Below are 17,687 nucleotides of genomic sequence, written 5' to 3'. Positions count from 1 at the left end.
GAGGCACAGCTTCTGTGTTGCCAGAGCTTCACAATGACTCTGAGGAGCCCCAAGCTGAGGAGCTCTCTCAAGGTGAATAGTCATTTCTAAATGAGGACAGGCTTGGTTCAGCTATAATATGAAGCTGAGACCCATCAAATAGCTAATTAGAGTTAGGTCATGATGAAAATCAACAAAGCATCTCTCCCTGAAATGTGATATGTGTTATAATGGATGTTTTCCAATCATGTATTTTAATTAAATTGACTATCACTAAGCAGCCAAATCACTGTTTGGGGCATAAAACAAATGCAGATTTGAGACTTAAGCAACTCACTCTCAAACATGAAAAAAGAAAGTAGCTGTGTAACGTGAGTTAACGTGTTCTTCTCTGTTAGAATAAAGCTGTCTATTGCCATTTCATATAAATTGATTGATGTATATATTGAATGCTGGGGTAAGACCCATGTACAGTTCTTCTTTTTTTGTGTGTGGCATTGACGTGTACTCTGTTCTTCTCACCCCTGATTACAGAAACTGACAAGCAGCAACAAATTATGTAGCTATCATGGAATTTATATACTGCCCCAAATGCATTATTATAAAGTAGCCACACAAAAATTTATACACCTTCATACCTAATACATCTATGTAACTTAAAAACAGGTTTTAAATATTTAAGTTCTATTTCCTGTTTTAAGAGCTAAATTTAAGAACTTTTGGTAAATACTGCCCTGTCATGGTTCCTTTTCTTAATTACATTCTTTTTTTTCAGATATTTTACTTCAGAAAGAAGTTCTTAAATATTTTCAACTAAAAAACAAAATAAGGAACTGCTTTATTTGGATTAGGGACCTCAGCTTTTTCAGATATAGATTTGATTGCCACAATTCTGAATTATTTGCCATGTAATTCGCAGGATGACCACAAAGTTAAGTACCTTTTTCATCAAAGTTCCACTCTGAGTTTAATAAGTCAGAGTGGTTATCTGGAGAAATGCATGAAAGTATAATTAACAATCAAGCTTATTTTGCTTTTATTCAATACAATTATATATATAAAACATATCTATCACTCTGTCTATTTCTCTATCTAGCTAAACCTATAAATGAAGTAACTCATATAAAGTTAGATTTTATAAGGATCCTACATTTATCTCTCCTCCAGTTTGCTGTAGAAGTGAACTATACGAATGCACAAAGGATAAAACTTGTTGTGTTTAAGCTGACAGCTGGTTTTATCTTTCTTCTCATTAACATTGTTGAAGTATGACTTGTATATATCTTGGCCCCTAGCATTCAATAAATACACTATATGAACTGAAGGGTATAACTCTGTCTACACGCTAGCAAGCACAGTTAGGGGTATTGGTCAAAGTTACTGGAAACTTGAACTAACTCCTTTCAAATCTCAATGGATTTGTGTTTTGTTACTTCCCTAAATGTGGGCTTGCATTTTTAAGTATAGTCTTGGCATTTATCAATGTAAACAGTAGGAAAAAGGTGGGAACTGCCGTAAAAATAAGGAAATCCAACTGAGCCAAAAGTCTATTTGGAGATTCTAAAGAAAGCATAATACAGTTTGAAGGCCTAACTTTACATGAATTCCCCATGGCTTGGTCACAATTTGTTGTCTTTAAACTCAATTCTTTGGAGAAACATAATTCAGTTTAACATCTTTCCAAAAGCTGAAAGTTTCCAGAATTTGAATTTAATTGCCTTTTTTGTAGTCCAGTACATTTGAACTATTTGTTTAGGGCAACAAAAAAAGTTGAATTGCCCATAATTGAAAATCTGGACCTCACTGTGAAACATTTTCATATTAATTGAAAGCCTTCACGTTAGTCAGGTTACTAGAAGTTACACATGGAGCTGTGGGTCCTCTCCTATAAAATCCAAGATGTGTAGGTAAACTGAAGTTCCTGAAAAATGAGCACCTTAGAATTGTCTCTTGTGTTCTCACCTGCTGTGTCCCTGTCCCTTTATCATCAAGCCACCAATGGTTCATTCCCACAGTTACAAAAAGTTAAAGGAAGTACTAGAGTTGGGTAATGGATTCCCACAGTGGATCCACTCTGAATCTGGTGTCCAGCTCTAAGCTTCTTACTACTAACATTATCATGCCTGTAATCTATGCTTTGCAAGATCATGTTTCAAGGTCAGCCCCAGCAAAAAGTTTGTAAGACCTCATCTCAACCAACAGCTGGGCACAGTGATACATGCCTTTCATCACAGGCATGAAAGATTTCCACCTGTGAGCATCTCCCTACTATTGTTACTTCCAGAAATTTACTCTCTGTGTAATCACATTTGTACATCTGTATTCATTTTTTTACATAGTTAGATATATTTTACACCTAGGCAACACTAGCTTAGCCTTTTTAGTACTGCTTGTTGGATATTTTCCATTAAGCAACTTCTGTTTCCATAGCATCCATTGCTTTCTTGTACGCAGTCTCCATACCGCTGTGAGATGATTTTTCTACTCTGGTTATGCCACTCTTCTGCTAAAAAATAGGAAGTGCTTCCCTGTGGTATATAAAATAAATTGGCATCTAAGTAAACAAATCAGACTCTATGGAGACTACCGCTAAAGTGTTGGAAGATGTATCTCTGAACATGCTGGTCTGTCAGAGGCCTGCAGACTAGGCAAGACACTGGCCCTTAGGAGAGATACTTGGCCCTTTGCTAAACTCACAGTTAGTTGGTCTCTGCTAATCGAATCTAAATGGGGGTTTTGGTCTTCGGATTTTATAACACTTTTCTTAAACCACAAAGGGATTATTCATTCTTACCATTCCCTTGTTGAGTTTGTTAGTCTTGCCAGACAGTATCATGAACTAAATGGTTCTGTCCCAACTTTTGTCGTATGTTGAAATGGTAATTCCCAGTGTTCTTACGTCAGGTGGAGCCTTTGGGAGGTGATTATGTTTATTAGATAAGTGGTACAAGGAAAGCCTAATAATGGGACTGGTGTCCATATCTTATGAAAAGGTTTGGAGTACTTTCTCTCTTTCTATCATGCTAAGATAAAAGCCACCAGATACTGACTATGATGATCTCAGAAGCCACAACCCAGAACTGTGAGACTCAAATGTCTATTGCTTAATCCTCCTACTTTATGGTATTTTATTATTGGTAAACTAGACAGGGAAGGTCTGTAGCTTCCTACAAAGTTGATAAATCCAAAGTGGAAGGTTATCATTTGATAGATGAAGAGAATGAGCCTGAGGAATAACACCTCATATCAACGGAATACAGTGATAGCCTTAACATCCACTGCTTTCCAGGTTAATCGACTATGGCATCTTCTTGGAATATTCTTGAATATTTTAAATTCTGAGGTCAGAATAGCACTTGGAGTTCAGAGACATCAGGCTGGTGTGGCAAACTTTACTGTCACTCACCCTCAGTGCTTAGATGGGGGTTTATGCCTAAGGTGTGGACACACTAGGCTATCCATGTTGGTGGTAAGAATCTTCTGTGACCACCAGTGAATCACTCCATGTCTTTTAACTTTAATTTTCTCATGTAGAAGATAAGTACAGTCATATTAAAATTATATGGGGGCTGGGGATATAGCCTAGTGGCAAGAGTGCCTGCCTCGGATACACGAGGCCCTAGGTTCGATTCCCCAGCACCACATATACAGAAAACGGCCAGAAGTGGCGCTGTGGCTCAAGTGGCAAAGTGCTAGCCTTGAGCGGGAAGAAGCCAGGGACAGTGCTCAGGCCCTGAGTCCAAGGCCCAGGACTGGCCAAAAAAAAAAAAAAATTATATGGAGCAATGAGGCTATATCAGAGATTAGACACACTCCCTAACCCCACAGACATTAACTTTTGGTAAGATCTACAGTATGAGAATGTTTCTAAGTAACTTTTTTCTTCCCCTCTCTAAAAAAAAAAACCCTAATATTTCTGCTTTATCATTACACATATTCTCAAGCATAAAAGTTGGTGCTTTTCTATTGAAATCATGAAGACGTTATCTACCTTCTTGCCTTACTCCTCACCTCCTGTTATTCTTAAACTAATTTCTATTAGAAAATTCTATCCCATGTCTAAAAAAAATTAATACTGTTTCAGAAAAAAAAATTGCTCTTGGAACCAGGCTTGCCGAGTTATGACAGCTTATATACAGCATATAAGGAAAGACATGCTCACATAATAAAAGCACTTTGAAAGTCTAGTTAAGATTACTTACTTGATGTTACCCAAGCATCTCAGTCTATGTGCCCATTTCGCATATCTGAGAGTTCTGCCGCACTCTATCTAGTCAGAGTATGCCTAGCAAGAAGACACTGCAAGTCCAAGAAATCAGCTTAGAAGTCTCACTAAAGAGAAAACCAGCCTAGTGAGGTCCATGTGAGACCTGCCCAGGAATGTGAAAAAACATCAGCAAGGTTAGAGGGTTTAAAAACAATGTCATGCACTTGGTAAGCTCTAGTAGTGAGTCTGGCATGCAAGAACATTGGATTTCTTGGGCTGAGCTACAGATCTTTGTTTCAGCAGCAGTGCCTGCTGGAGCCACAGATGACAAGGCCAGCTGCTCTGAACTGACAACTGTGAGTTGGCAGGGTGAGCTCTTATCAATTTGTGCTGTGACAACAGCAAGGAGTTGGTCAGCACAGGTCACAACTTTAATATCCTCCACCACTTGTCAAATTGACTGATGTGGAGGGAAATCAATACCTTGAGCAAGAATTATTAAAGCTCTTCTATGATCATATCCACAAATAATTCCAAACTCCAAGTTGCATTGTGCTAGTTTTCCTCTGAAGAGTAAGAGAGCAGAAATTGGTTTGACAGATGCAACTGTCTGGTTTTTAGTGCTGCAGATAGCAAATCTAAAAGACTTCTCTGGCTGGATCTAGAGCCTACCTTCCTTCCTCCCAGGCACTGCTGGAGTTGAGACTTAGTTAGGATAGCATGTTGGCAGTTGTGGGGCTGCCAAGTTATTTCTCTCCAGTCACAGGTTCGGTTGTCCGAACAGCTTAGGCAAGGCACAATCCACTGACCTGGAACAGATAGAAAAAGTTCCATTGGTTAAGTGTCTACTGGTGAAGCAGTGGTTTGCAAGTAGATTTAGAATTCAGTATACAGCACACAATTATAGCAATTTCTGTGAGAAGATATGATCTTATCTTATCAATCCAGTGGGCTCATGCATGGACTTCTGCCATGCATATAGTATTGATTCAACACAACACATTTATGATGACATCAAGTATGAGCTCTGTTACATAGAACTTATTTAAAAAATCCTAGGGAATCAAATACCACTTAACCATGACTTATTTTCTAACTACACTAAGCATGTCACTCGGACCAGAGTATACTAGGAGCCTCTTAAATCATCAGTGGCTTTGGATAGTTAGCAATCCAATGCATTTTTAAACTTTCAGTTCAATAATAGATATAGTCCTTGCTTTCAAGAGGTTTAAAGCATTAAGGAAACACCATCAGTATTCTAATCATATACTATTTTGGAGATGAGCTACTATTTCTTAATTTGATTGATGGTCTTTTGGGAGCAAATCTTCAGCCTTTCCTACCCATGTTCCTTTTATTTCTTATCTGTTTAGTGTTCTTACATGACCAGTATGAGGATGGAATAGAATAATGTATATAAAGGGCCTAAAATAGTTTATGTTATATTTACCTTTAGTGACTAGCAAAGTTTTACTCAGTGATAAAGGGTAGTGTTTGTAGGTTCCTAGAAAAAAATCTCTGCTGTGTTATGAATTTTAATTGGTAGAATTTCTACTTCCAGAACATGAATATGGTATATTTTATATTCAGGAATCACAGAGGTATCAGACTTGTATATGAGAGGGCTTATGTCTGTGGGAATAGGTATAAATAATAAAATATAAAAGGGAATCTAGTTTATAGCTTATACTAACTGGCCAAAGGAAAACATTGTGAGCTATGAATAGAAAGTGAGGAAAAAAGAAATAAAAGCAAAAGGAGATGAGAAAATTTTAAGTTGCAGAGGAGGGAAGAATGTATACAATGGAGTCACATTAGTGAGCACACTGTCAACTGAAGCAGAAATACAGAAAGAAATTCAAAGGTGCAATAATGGTTTCCTTTACTTTGCTTTTAAAAGGTGATGAGAATATCAGAAAAGTGCCTTATTAATGTCTCCCTACTAAGCACATTCTACATACCTTCAGCAATGGTGAATGGCACTCCATTTCTACACGCACACGTCAGTCTCCAGTATTTTATTTGAAGACATTAAGAGTCTAGCATGTTGAGTTGTTAGGTGCTATTGGCATTAAAATATCAAGGTAGTTTAAAAATAGATAACAGTTTTTATGACACTCTTGGATGCTGAGAGTAATTTAAGTGCTTCATTATCTTTGCTTTTTTATTTAAACCTTAGAACAACCCTGATATCATCTTTTTAACTGAAGCTCAGAAGTTTAAGTAATTTATTGGCTTCTAACAAGGAGATGGTAGAATCAGGATTTAAGCTCAATGATCTGCTCCAGAGCCCATGGTCTTAGCTGTAATGCTGAACATCAACAAGAGATATTCAAGTTCAAGGGGGACAATGTATACATGTAAAAATAATTATAGCATCTCAGGTAATGCATAATTGAGCACAAGTATTTGATAGTGAAAGAGCCACATAGATCTGAACCCTGTCTCTTCCAAGTAGCTGTGTGGACTTTGGCTTGATTGCATTGTAATCACTCAGGAAGCTTTGTAAAATTCCTGTGCTCAAGCTGGTGAAATTCTAATCACAAGGCATGGGATGTGGAGATAGGTATAAGTGGGTTTTTTAAAAAATACTTTCCTGATTATTCCAATCAGTATACAGCCAAAGTTGCAATTTAATGTATAAATTAAACACATTATTTTAATGTATTCATGATTAAATTTACTTTTTAAATTATTTTTAGGTAATTGTACAAAGGAGTTGCCATCCAACAAAGCCATTTTTGAATACAATGCATCTTGATTCATGTTACCACTGCAGCATAACCATTCCTCTGAACCTACCCATTCCTTCACTATTCTCAATTTTTCAGAATACACATTGAATTCTTGACTGCATTCTCCTCTCTTCTCTTCATTTGTCTACCCCTCTCCCTTTCATCCTATTCCCCCTTCAAGGTCCTGTTTCCTGGTATTATTTCGTTGAACTTTAACTTTCTAATAAATTATACTATTTGAGTTCACCTTGAATCTACCATATTACAGCTTTGTATCCACTTGCATACCACCTAACATATTGACTTACATATTCATACACCAATTCTAGCTTCCACAAATGAGAGAAAATAAATTTACTTATTTAGACAAAAACTGTCTACTGCATCTGCCATCTACCAACTACCTAGTAGACGATCAGTATCTTTTATTCCGTGTCCCATGCCCAACTAGAAGTAAGCCACAGTGGTTCAGAACGAAGTGGGTGTCACAGAGGTAAGAGTTTTCTGGAACTTTCTATGGAGAAGATGGTGTGACCAGGGCTTAATAGATAGATAAGATTCAGAGATATTTTGCTATGATGGTAGTATCTTAGAGTGAAGGGGAAGACCTGAGAGAAACAAGACAGAAGAACTGACAGGCCTCTGTGTAGTCTGCATCCATTGAGAAAGAAATGGAGCTTTTACGTGAAAGGTTTTTGCAAAGCTTTTATATGTAGCATGTAGCAATATTATTAAAATAAATGTGAGAAAAGTTATGATTTGTGAATGGCAAAATAAAGATTATCTTGAGCTCTCATTTCTCTGGAAAAATCACTTTTATAATTTCTCCTTTTCATTCCAACAACCTCTTTGCTTTCTAATTTTCTTCTGATATACATGGTTACAATCAATAATCTACCTTCTCCACATCCTTGCTTGGCTTCTTTTAGTACTATTTAATTTAGATACAGCCTAAAGCTAACCTTTGTTGATATAGCCCTTAAGAAAATCTCCTTGAAGAAAAAGCAGCCGTTTCTTCATCAAGCTTTGCAGCCACTAGATGTACACAATCATCTATGCTGGGTTCAGGAGAGACAAAGAGCTAGTCCTTTCCACCATCTTATCTTACAGATGAAGAAATCTGAGGCAAAAAGGGTTTAATGGGCTACAAGGTAGCCATGCTGCTCATGCTGACCTAGACCCAAACAAGTCTCCAATTCGTTAGTGCTGTTATCCTGCTAGGCTAGATCAGCACAAAATCATAAGCTGAAAATAAAATAAGTACAACAGTTTCCTTGGTACCATTGATAGGAAACCCCACAAACGGGTTGTTGCAATGATTATTTTTTCTTTATTTTATAAAGCTGAATTTATTCAGAGGGCTCATGTGTTGGCCAAGACTATGTTTAAACAACTGTTGCTAATTTTCTTTTTAATGGGATGACAGAGTACAGTAGGGCCATAAATGTTTTTCTTATAAGTTTTACCAGATCCCAGAGTACACATGTCCTACATACACCCAGGACCCTCTATATCTCCCTTCCTTGCTGACAGCTAATTTTGGCACATGGAGGCCTTCCTTGGGCCCTTGCTGCTAAGTGTGAAGAAAATAATGGTCAATAGTAAGACTAAAATATGGGTGTAATTAGTATGTGAGCATGAAATCATATGCATATAAAAGATGCCTGATTTGTTCTTCGAAGACTAATGGTTTTACCACTATATATTTATACCATCATAACTTTTGCCTTTTGTGAATTTATTTATTGAGAATTACCACTGCTGTTTGAAATAGCCATCTGTATAACATCTGTAGGACTGAAGTTTCTGGCATTTTAAATGACACCAATTCTTGACTAAAACTATCCCAAAAGAGGTATATAAATTTAAGCACTGAATGAATCAATGTTATACCTTCTGAAATTGACTATGACACATGTCTTAAGGAATAACATTCTGAAGAATGACACTAACTCAGATGATACGTTATTTCATTTGTAGTTATGGGTCTATGTGGAATGCAGTTAGACTTCGGTCATGTAAATGGACTAGATTGGGTGATAATAGTTTTTTCTTTTCTTTTTTTTTTTTTTTGGCCAGTCCTGGGCCTTGGACTCAGGGCCTGAGCACTGTCCCTGGCTTCTTCCTGCTCAAGGCTACCACTCTGCCACTTGAGCCACAGCGCCGCTTCTGGCCGTCTTCTGTATATGTGGTGCTGGGGAATCGAACCTAGGGCCTCGTGTATCCGAGGCAGGCACTCTTGCCACTAGGCCATATCCCCAGCCCGTGATAATAGTTTTTTAAAAGTCAACTATTGTTATTGAAGGGACACAGTGAAATACAAATCATGTAAATATCAGCACCAATTCTTGCCTTTATAGTGTCAGAAAAAGTGGCTTTTGTTAAAAATTTTAAAAATCTATATATTTAATATTAGAACATTGTTATTTACTGGTAACATAAAGCATAATGAAATATTTTCATTATTTGCTTTCTTTAAAATGTAAGTTGAGCCAAGTGGTGGTGGGTCTCACCTATAATCCTGGCTACTCAAAGAGCTTAGATCAGAAGATCTAAGCTTAAGTGTCTAGCTTAAGATCTAGCTTAAGTAAAAGACCACTAGCCTTGAGCAAAAAAGTTCAGAGACAATGTCCAGGCCTCAAGTTCAAGCCCCAGGCCCTGAATTCTAGCCTGTGAACCAGTGATAGCACACACAGACACACACATACACACACATACACAAACAAGTGCACACATACAAAAACGTATAAAATGTTATTTGAGTTGTTGTCCTTTGTTAATGCTCATTTCAGTGATCACAATAAACACTTCTTCTTTCTCCAGAATATAATTATTTTTTCTTGAGCACTATATTTAAGTCACAGACTGTATCTTACAGATTCATTTTTTAATCAATTTCAAAATAAAAACACAGGCACTCAAAAGTATATTAGCTAGTGTTTTTGAATAAAGACATTTTCACATCAGTATATTGTACTGCAAACATTATAGATCCCTGGGGTGCTGAGAATATAGGTCTGTGGTAAAGTGCTTGCTTAGTTTGTGGGGGACCTGGGGCTCAAATTATAGTTATAGATTTTTGGATCAGTATGTTTGGCTATGTAAGGTAAGCTTAGACCTCCTAAGTAAACACGTTCTTCCGGTGTTACCTTTGAAGACAACTTGTGTTTTCAACAGGACAGGATTCTTTTACGAAAGAAAGTATCATCTCTGACAGCAAATAATACCTCCTGTAAAACTACAGTCCTGACTTCACTCAATAACTCTGCATCTGTGAGTCTTTAAAACCCATGAGAGGAAAAGCTCATCTTGTTGACTGTACCCGTTCTGCTCAATGTCTTCAATGAAGAAGAACAGTGTGGGTCTTCCCTTCAGTTCAGTAACCTTACTTAGTCATATATTATACACTGCAGGATGAATAAGGGCAGTTCAAGCTCTGGAGAAACATTTAATCTAGGGAAATCATCACTAAAAATGTATGTCTCAGGCACCTTTGACGTAGTAGTACACGCACACTGTAATAGATGTACAGATAGTCCTGTATTTATATAGTACATCAATTATAAAACTTGAGGATGAAACTGATTAGATAAAAAGGCAATGGACATACATTTTAATCTTTATTGGCTTTCCCAACATTGGATTTCCCTGTGTTGTGGCCTCCCTATACCTGATGATCAGAGAGAGAGAGAGAGAGAGAGAGAGAGAGAGAGACAGACAGACAGACAGACAGACAGACAGAGACAGAGAGAGAGACAGAGAGAGAGAGACAGAAAAAGAGAAACTTAAAAGCACACAAACAGAATGTGACAAGTGCCATTGGAGATTTGTTCCTAGGATTGTTCTGAAACACAGAGGAGAAGGTAGACAGGGAATGTAGTGGGGAAAGGCTCCCTAGAGGAGGAAGATGCAACAGCAGAAGTTACAGATGGCAGGAATAGGACTTCCATCTGGGAGGAAGTGTTGAAAAGAACCAGGAAATCTGAGGCAGCTTTATCAGTACACAGGGAGGCAAAGAGGCTGAGAGGTGGTGAGAGAGGTGGGAAAGGGACTGGAATAAGAGGACTTGAATTCTCAAGCTTGATTTAGCAGTCAATAGGGGAAGATTTTTCTAGAAGGAACTAATCTTCTGCCATATTAAACTCATGTGATCAAGTACCAGGACATCTGTGAGTCTCTAACAGCCCTTCCTTCAAGGTCTAGACACAGAGACAGAACATGCAGAGCTGGATGGATGTGACTGCACACTGAATGAGCAAGAACAAGCAGCCATGACACAGAAAATCTGACAGTCAGGAAAGTGAATGTCAAAGAACTTTTAACTTGGTGCAGTAGGAGAAATACAGTTAAGTTGTTTTATGATTGTCATAAATGGTTATCTAATTTAGAAAAATTGAACTGGATATATCATCATGTCCTTCGTACATTAAGAGTATGAAGAGTATGTCTCATTTAGCAGAGTCTCACAAATCATACCACCTGACACAGCATAATGGGTAAATCCCTCCCCACGCACTGACTGGAATTTATTATTTAGAACACATGTCATAAACAGGGACATGCCCACGTTTAGTAACTGTGCGTGCCAAATTGCAATTTGCCCTGCTCATTTGGGAAACACATTTCCTATCCAGCAGTAGTGTGAAGTTCATGGCATGGATAGAAGTGCTCCTGAGTGCTTTTTCAGATTTTTTTAGATGAAGGTAGACCTGATATTGGGACAGTAGAACAGCAACTAAGTAAGTAGCCTGGGGAAGGTGCTCCCTCATCTTTTATCCCTTTTGGTGCATTATTTTAGTCCTACTTCTGGCTTTAGTCCTACTTCCTTGCTATCTCCACTGAAAGAAGATTTCTGGGAAAGGATAAAACAGGGAGTGAATAGAGTAACAACATAGAAGTCTCATTCCAGGTCTACTTAGGGCTTACGGAGGGGTTAACACTGTAATCTGATTCTGATATCTTAATTTTCCTACCTCTATTGACAGTCACAATATGGGGGACATTAATAGTCATCCCTAAAGATAGTTTTAATATAAAAATTCTTTGAACCTGAACTCGCATCCTTGGCAGTTCTTTGATATTTATTTTCTACCTACTATGTGCAAGTTATGGTGTCACATGAATTGATATCATATGAGCAAAGTAAACAGTTCTCATATGCCTGATATCCTTGATGGAATATTACACAGTTAAATATATATGCATTTATTTCAATGGCTCTAATTGTGATAGAAAAAAATCACAGAATGTTATGAAATGGATAAGGAAATGAATTAAAAGCATAAAGAAGGTCCACCACAAAAGTGACTTTAGACCTACAATCTGCCAATGAATATTAAGAAAAGGGAAGAGTGAAAACAAATTTAGCTAATCAAAGTATTTCAAATGTTGAAACCCTGAATTTACATTCATTATGTATTGCAGTTCACACCACCCTGATTTTTATCATAATGATAGATTAAATAAGTATACATTTATCTATAAGAAGTTTAAAGGTTATGGTATCCAATGTGATAGTCACCTTTTGTGTCCCCAGATGGACAGTTCTGTAGTTCAGGGTGTGAAATGGCTTCAATGTACTGTGAAGAAATGGGCTGCAACCCACAGCCTTCCTCTGGGTGTATCAACAAACCACAATCCTGCAAAAATGATAGAAATTAGTTGATGATATATGGCAATAAAACTACATTCTGTGCAAAAAGACCTTTCCTTTTTGTTTCCAAGACAGATTCTTGCTCTGTATCCCTGACAGGCCTTAAATTTTGCAATTCTCTTGTCTTTGTCTCCCAAATGTTGCAATTATAGGCATGAACCACTAAACTCTGAGAACCCTTATGGCTGGAAGGTAGATGGTTTTATTTTCCTAACTTAAGGTGCCCTGGATTGGCTGTGTGATATTAAGTCACTTAATCTAACTTTATCATTAGAATATGGTGAAGGGTAGAGTGAGAGTTAAGAAAAACAACTGAGGGCTGGGAATATGGCCTAGTGGCAAGAGTGCTTGCCTCATATACATGAGGCCCTGGGTTCAATTCCCCAGCACCACATATACAGAAAATGGCCAGAAGTGGCGCTGTGGCTCAAGTTGGTAGAGTGCTAGCCTTGAGCAAAAAGAAACCAAGGACAGTGCTCAGGCCCTGAGTCCAAGGCCCAGGACTGGCGCAAAAAAAAAAAAAAAAAAAAAAAAAGAAAAACAACTGAATCAAGTAATATCAATTACTGTGAAAGGCCCCATTAATCACATACATAGCATCTACTTTCCCTCTCTCCCTTTCCTTGCCTCCCTTTTTCCCTCCTTCCTTCCCTTCCTTCTTTTCCCCTTCTACATCATCTAGTCTCTTTCTGTCTTTCCTCTCTTCTCCCCTCCTTTTCTTTTTCTCCTTTCCTCCTTTTACTTTTCTTCCTCCCTCCCTCCTTCCTTTCCTAATCCCTCCTTGCCTCCTCCCTTCCTTCTTCCCTTCCTCCCTTCCTCCCTTCCTCCCTCCCTCCTTTCCTTCCTTCCTTCCTTCCTCCTTTCCTTCCTTTCTTTCTTTCTCCCTCCCTCCTTCCCTCCCTTCTTCCTTCCTTTCTTTCTTACTTCCTTCTTTCCCTCCCTCCTTCTCCTTTCCTTCCTTTCTTCTTTCTTTCTTTCCTTCCTTCCTTCTTTCTTTCCTTCCTTCCTTCCTTCCTTCCTTCCTTCCTTCCTTCCTTCTTTCCTTCTTCTTTCTTCTTCCTCCCTTTTCCTTCCTCTCAACTTCTAAGTCTATAGTTTTGGTCATTACAACATAGATCTAGGAAATAGCAGATGTAGAGCAGATGTTGCTATCACATGACTGCATGAAAGAACGAACTTGAAGAGCAGTATCATGGAAACTACATCATGGGACTTCCCATAAGACCATGAATCCTTCAGAAAAAGTCATATTATTAACTCTCATTCTTAGGAGAAAAGCCACAAAGTAATGTTAATTGATGGTATTTCCTTCTTATGGCCTATTTTATGACACTCACATTTCTGTTTTAGAATATGCACTAAACGAATACCACAAAAGTTTTAGAATGAAACAAATTAAATTTCATTGAATCATAAACTGAATCTAACATTGCTTTAGGGGATAGTTTCATTAGATCTAAAAATAAAGGAAAGAGAATCATCTTTTTATAAATTAATCATAGGCAGCATTGGAGAATTTTTTTGCCTGGCAAGATATGATATTTTAGGATAAACACTATAAAATGAAAGATCATAAATGATTTGAATTTTGAAATTTATAATAATTTTTCATAAACACTATTAAGTTCAAGTTACTTCTCCTGTGAAAATTCAACTTATAACATTGATTTTAAAACTTTTCTCTCAGGTCAGCAATGGTGGTATATGCCTATAATACCTGCTGCTTATGAGACAGAAAGAAGAATTCTGGTCTCAGGTTAGCCTGGAGAAAAGAAAAGTGAAACTTTCCAAAAAAGAAGCCAGATGTGGTGGTAGCACAGTTGTAATTCCAGCTATATCAGAGGTGGAGGTCAGAGGATCATGTCTGAGGATAGGCTAAGCACAAAGATCTTATATGAAAAATAACCAAAAGCAAAAAGGGCTGGAGTAGGGGTAGCTCAAGTGGTAGAACGCTTGCTTAGCATTAGTTGCAGCTCAAACCCCTAGTACCAGGAAAAACAAAAACAGATATGAAAACAAATAAAGCCCACATAAGTTTATTTTTTAATCTCCTTTAGGCAAGAAGATTGTTAAAACATGTTTTAAAAGCAAAGTAACAGGGGCTGGGAACATGGCTTAGAGGCAAGAGGGCTTGCCTCCTATACATGAAGCCCTGGGTTCAATTCCCCAGCACCACATATACAGAAAACGCCCAGAAGTGGCACTGTGGCTCAAGTGGTAGAGTGCTAGCCTTGAGCAAAAAGAAGCTAGGGGCAGTGCTCAGGCCTTGAGTCCAAGCCCCTGGACTGGCAAAAAAAAAAAAAAAAAAAAGCAAGTTAACACATCTTGAGTTATATGTGACCCACATTAAAGATACTTTTTATAGATAAAATTGTTTGTAAATACAGCATAACTTTGGGAGACATTGCAGTGCAGTCATTTATATATTTAGGATATGTACTTTTATTTCTCACATAACTCTTCAGTTTTGTATTGTTATAAAAACGCCAGGTTCAAGCTGGGAGAAGAGACATTAACAGACCATAATTTACTTGTGAAATATGAGTTAAGCTATTTTGCTCTAGCTATATTGCAAAAATAATTTCTAGATATTAGAATGAACATCTGTTGCTAGTTGAATTTCTACCATGTTCTCCATGTGAAAAAAATGTAATATAAATGTCAAGGTTTGCAAGGCTCAAGTTGGAATATAATGACATTCATAATAATAGTTGAAATCAATGCACCCTTTTGCATCTACTACATGCCATGTAGCTTATAGATATTCCTTACAAAGATTATCTTATTGTTTTCTCATAACAATTACTCCCTATATTTTAGAGCTAAGAAAACAAAAATTCTGAATGACCGAAAAGTGGAATTTCAGTGCTGGTCTTTCTCCCTTTAGGCCTCTGCCACATCACTTTAGCCCACAATCACTGTTTTATTCATATAGGTTCAATCATTCTGGAAAATGTTTGGTACTTTCTCTACATCTTACTCCACCATCATCCCAACCCTAGCTGAAAACTAGTTATTCACAGTGAATGTTCATAGCATGATACCCTTTCAGATACAGCCATGCCCAGGCTGGGTTCATTGTGAATCAATCCATGATGTAAACCCAGGTCAGAAAATTAGTGAGTATCCTGCTGTTTGTAGCATTTTGCATCACCCAGGACATGTAACACACATTTAAGTCCTGGTTGCCACTTGAAGATATTGTCAATATACAAGAACAATTGCAAGGAAATAATTTAAAAATGGATTTAGGGCTCCAGCTCCAGCAAAAAGTCTAAAGAACAGAAAAGAAAGTATGAGTCATATATGTAACCATGGGCTGTTCAGGTCTCTTAGAATGCATACATCCACTCACACACATATTTTCTTTATGGTTTTGGAATGGCCTTACCTATAACTCTGAATTTAACATTTTTAAGTTTCCACAAAATAAGCATTGTCGGGATAACTGATGAATGATCTCCTTAGCTCTTTGTGTTTTTCTTTCTGAGTAATTTCTAAGTGGATTCCTTGAACAGAATTGACTCTTGTTACAGAGAAATGAATTATTTTCTGTCTCCACATTGTCTCCAAATTTAGCAAGTGCTTTTTTAGAATTACAGTCAGTCATTCATAGAATACTGAGTAGTAATTGTGTGATTCACAGCATTAGGAGTCCAATGAACATTTATAGAATAAAGTATACATTAGCAAGACAAAAATTACAGGAATCATCCTTTGCATATGACATTAATCATAAAACTGAATGTTTTGAAGAAAACAATGTATACGTATTCATATTAAGAAGACTGAATGCATTTAGGGAATTCTGAAATGTCTGTCAAAGGAATTGCCTATACAAGTAATGGCAGATATATTTATACTTTTGGAAATATTGAGATTGAACTCAGCCTTACACTTGCTCACATTTTCTAGGCTGGTGCTCCACCCCTTGAGCCATGCTTCCAAGTCCTTACTTTTTGCTGACTAGATTTGAGATAGGCTTTCACTTCCTGCCAAAGTGCATGTCTGAGCCACACTCTGCCTACTATAGACTCCTCATAATTGCTGGGATCACAGGTACACACCACTTTCAGCTTCTCCCCATGGACATGGAGTCTGTTGGACCTTTCTGCCTTGTTAGAAACTGAGATCCTGGCATAAAGCTTGGGATGACAGGCATGTACCACTTCACCCAGATACAGCTTGAGAAGGGTTTCACTAATTTTTCTGTCTGAGCTGGCCTCAAAACCTGATTCTGAATATGCATTCATTCTGCTTTCCTGTTTACAGGTAATACTTCAACCACTTGAACCATGCCTCCTGCCTGTAAGTTGGTTGGTTAATTGGAGATGGAGTATTACAGACTTTTCAACCTAGCTTGACTTTCAACCAGGATCCTGTAGATTTCAGCTTCCTGAATATCTGGGAGTGTAAGTGTGAGCCATCAGTGCTGTATTTGTGTATAATTATAAACTAGCAATTAACTATGTACCTAATTTTATGAACACATTCAATAAAGTATAAAGAAAAATTACTAGAGTACTTTTTGTACCAACAGAAAACTTGACATGAACTCAAGTATCCATTACTATAGATCTAGGCAAATAATCTCTAGCACATCTCCACAGTATGACACTGTAATTCTTAGAAAAGAAGGATGCAGAATAAATAATCATGCACATATTACACATTAGATCCACATAGTAATGGTCTATCTTCTAATGTGAGACAATTTTGTTTTTTCCTAATATGTATCATGTAAATATTGGCCATACATTCCATGACACTAGAATTTTAAATTAATCCACAAAGAACTCAGGAAGGAGGGAAATTGAAACAAATTATAAGCAGATGAATTCAAGATTTCCAGTTAAATATACTAACATGACATCAATATGTGGAAGATTTCTTATTTATCATGCATTCCAAATTTCTGAGCTAAGAGGAAGTTTTCTTTTGTTTTCATTCTAGATAGTCTTCAAACCAGCTAAGAAGGGGCCTGTGGAGTGTTGGATGCTGACAGTACATCCTGAAAAATACACCCTTTAGACTCAGCTTAGAAATGCTACTCCTTTCTGCACTAGAAAATCTGAGGAGATGGGATTTGTGAAATCACTGTTTCCCACTT

General features: G+C 37.4%; 1 protein-coding gene across 3 annotated transcripts in view; it reads right to left on the bottom strand.

Annotated features, from left to right (window-relative positions):
* Cped1 (cadherin like and PC-esterase domain containing 1) overlaps positions 1-17,687 on the bottom strand; it is a 242,350-nt gene that overhangs the window by 28,910 nt on the left and 195,753 nt on the right. For all 3 annotated transcript variants that reach the window (XM_048340123.1, XM_048340125.1, XM_048340124.1), the window contains 2 exons: positions 12,446-12,563; positions 4,859-4,995 (listed from right to left, as the gene is read on the bottom strand). In XM_048340123.1, the coding sequence (XP_048196080.1) occupies positions 4,859-4,995; positions 12,446-12,563 (255 nt within the window). The remainder of the gene's footprint in view (positions 1-4,858; positions 4,996-12,445; positions 12,564-17,687) is intronic.

This window comes from Perognathus longimembris, chromosome 2, assembly GCF_023159225.1.
Source record: "Perognathus longimembris pacificus isolate PPM17 chromosome 2, ASM2315922v1, whole genome shotgun sequence".
Taxonomy (NCBI): domain Eukaryota; kingdom Metazoa; phylum Chordata; class Mammalia; order Rodentia; family Heteromyidae; genus Perognathus; species Perognathus longimembris.
This window is presented reverse-complemented; position numbering and strand designations above follow the sequence as displayed.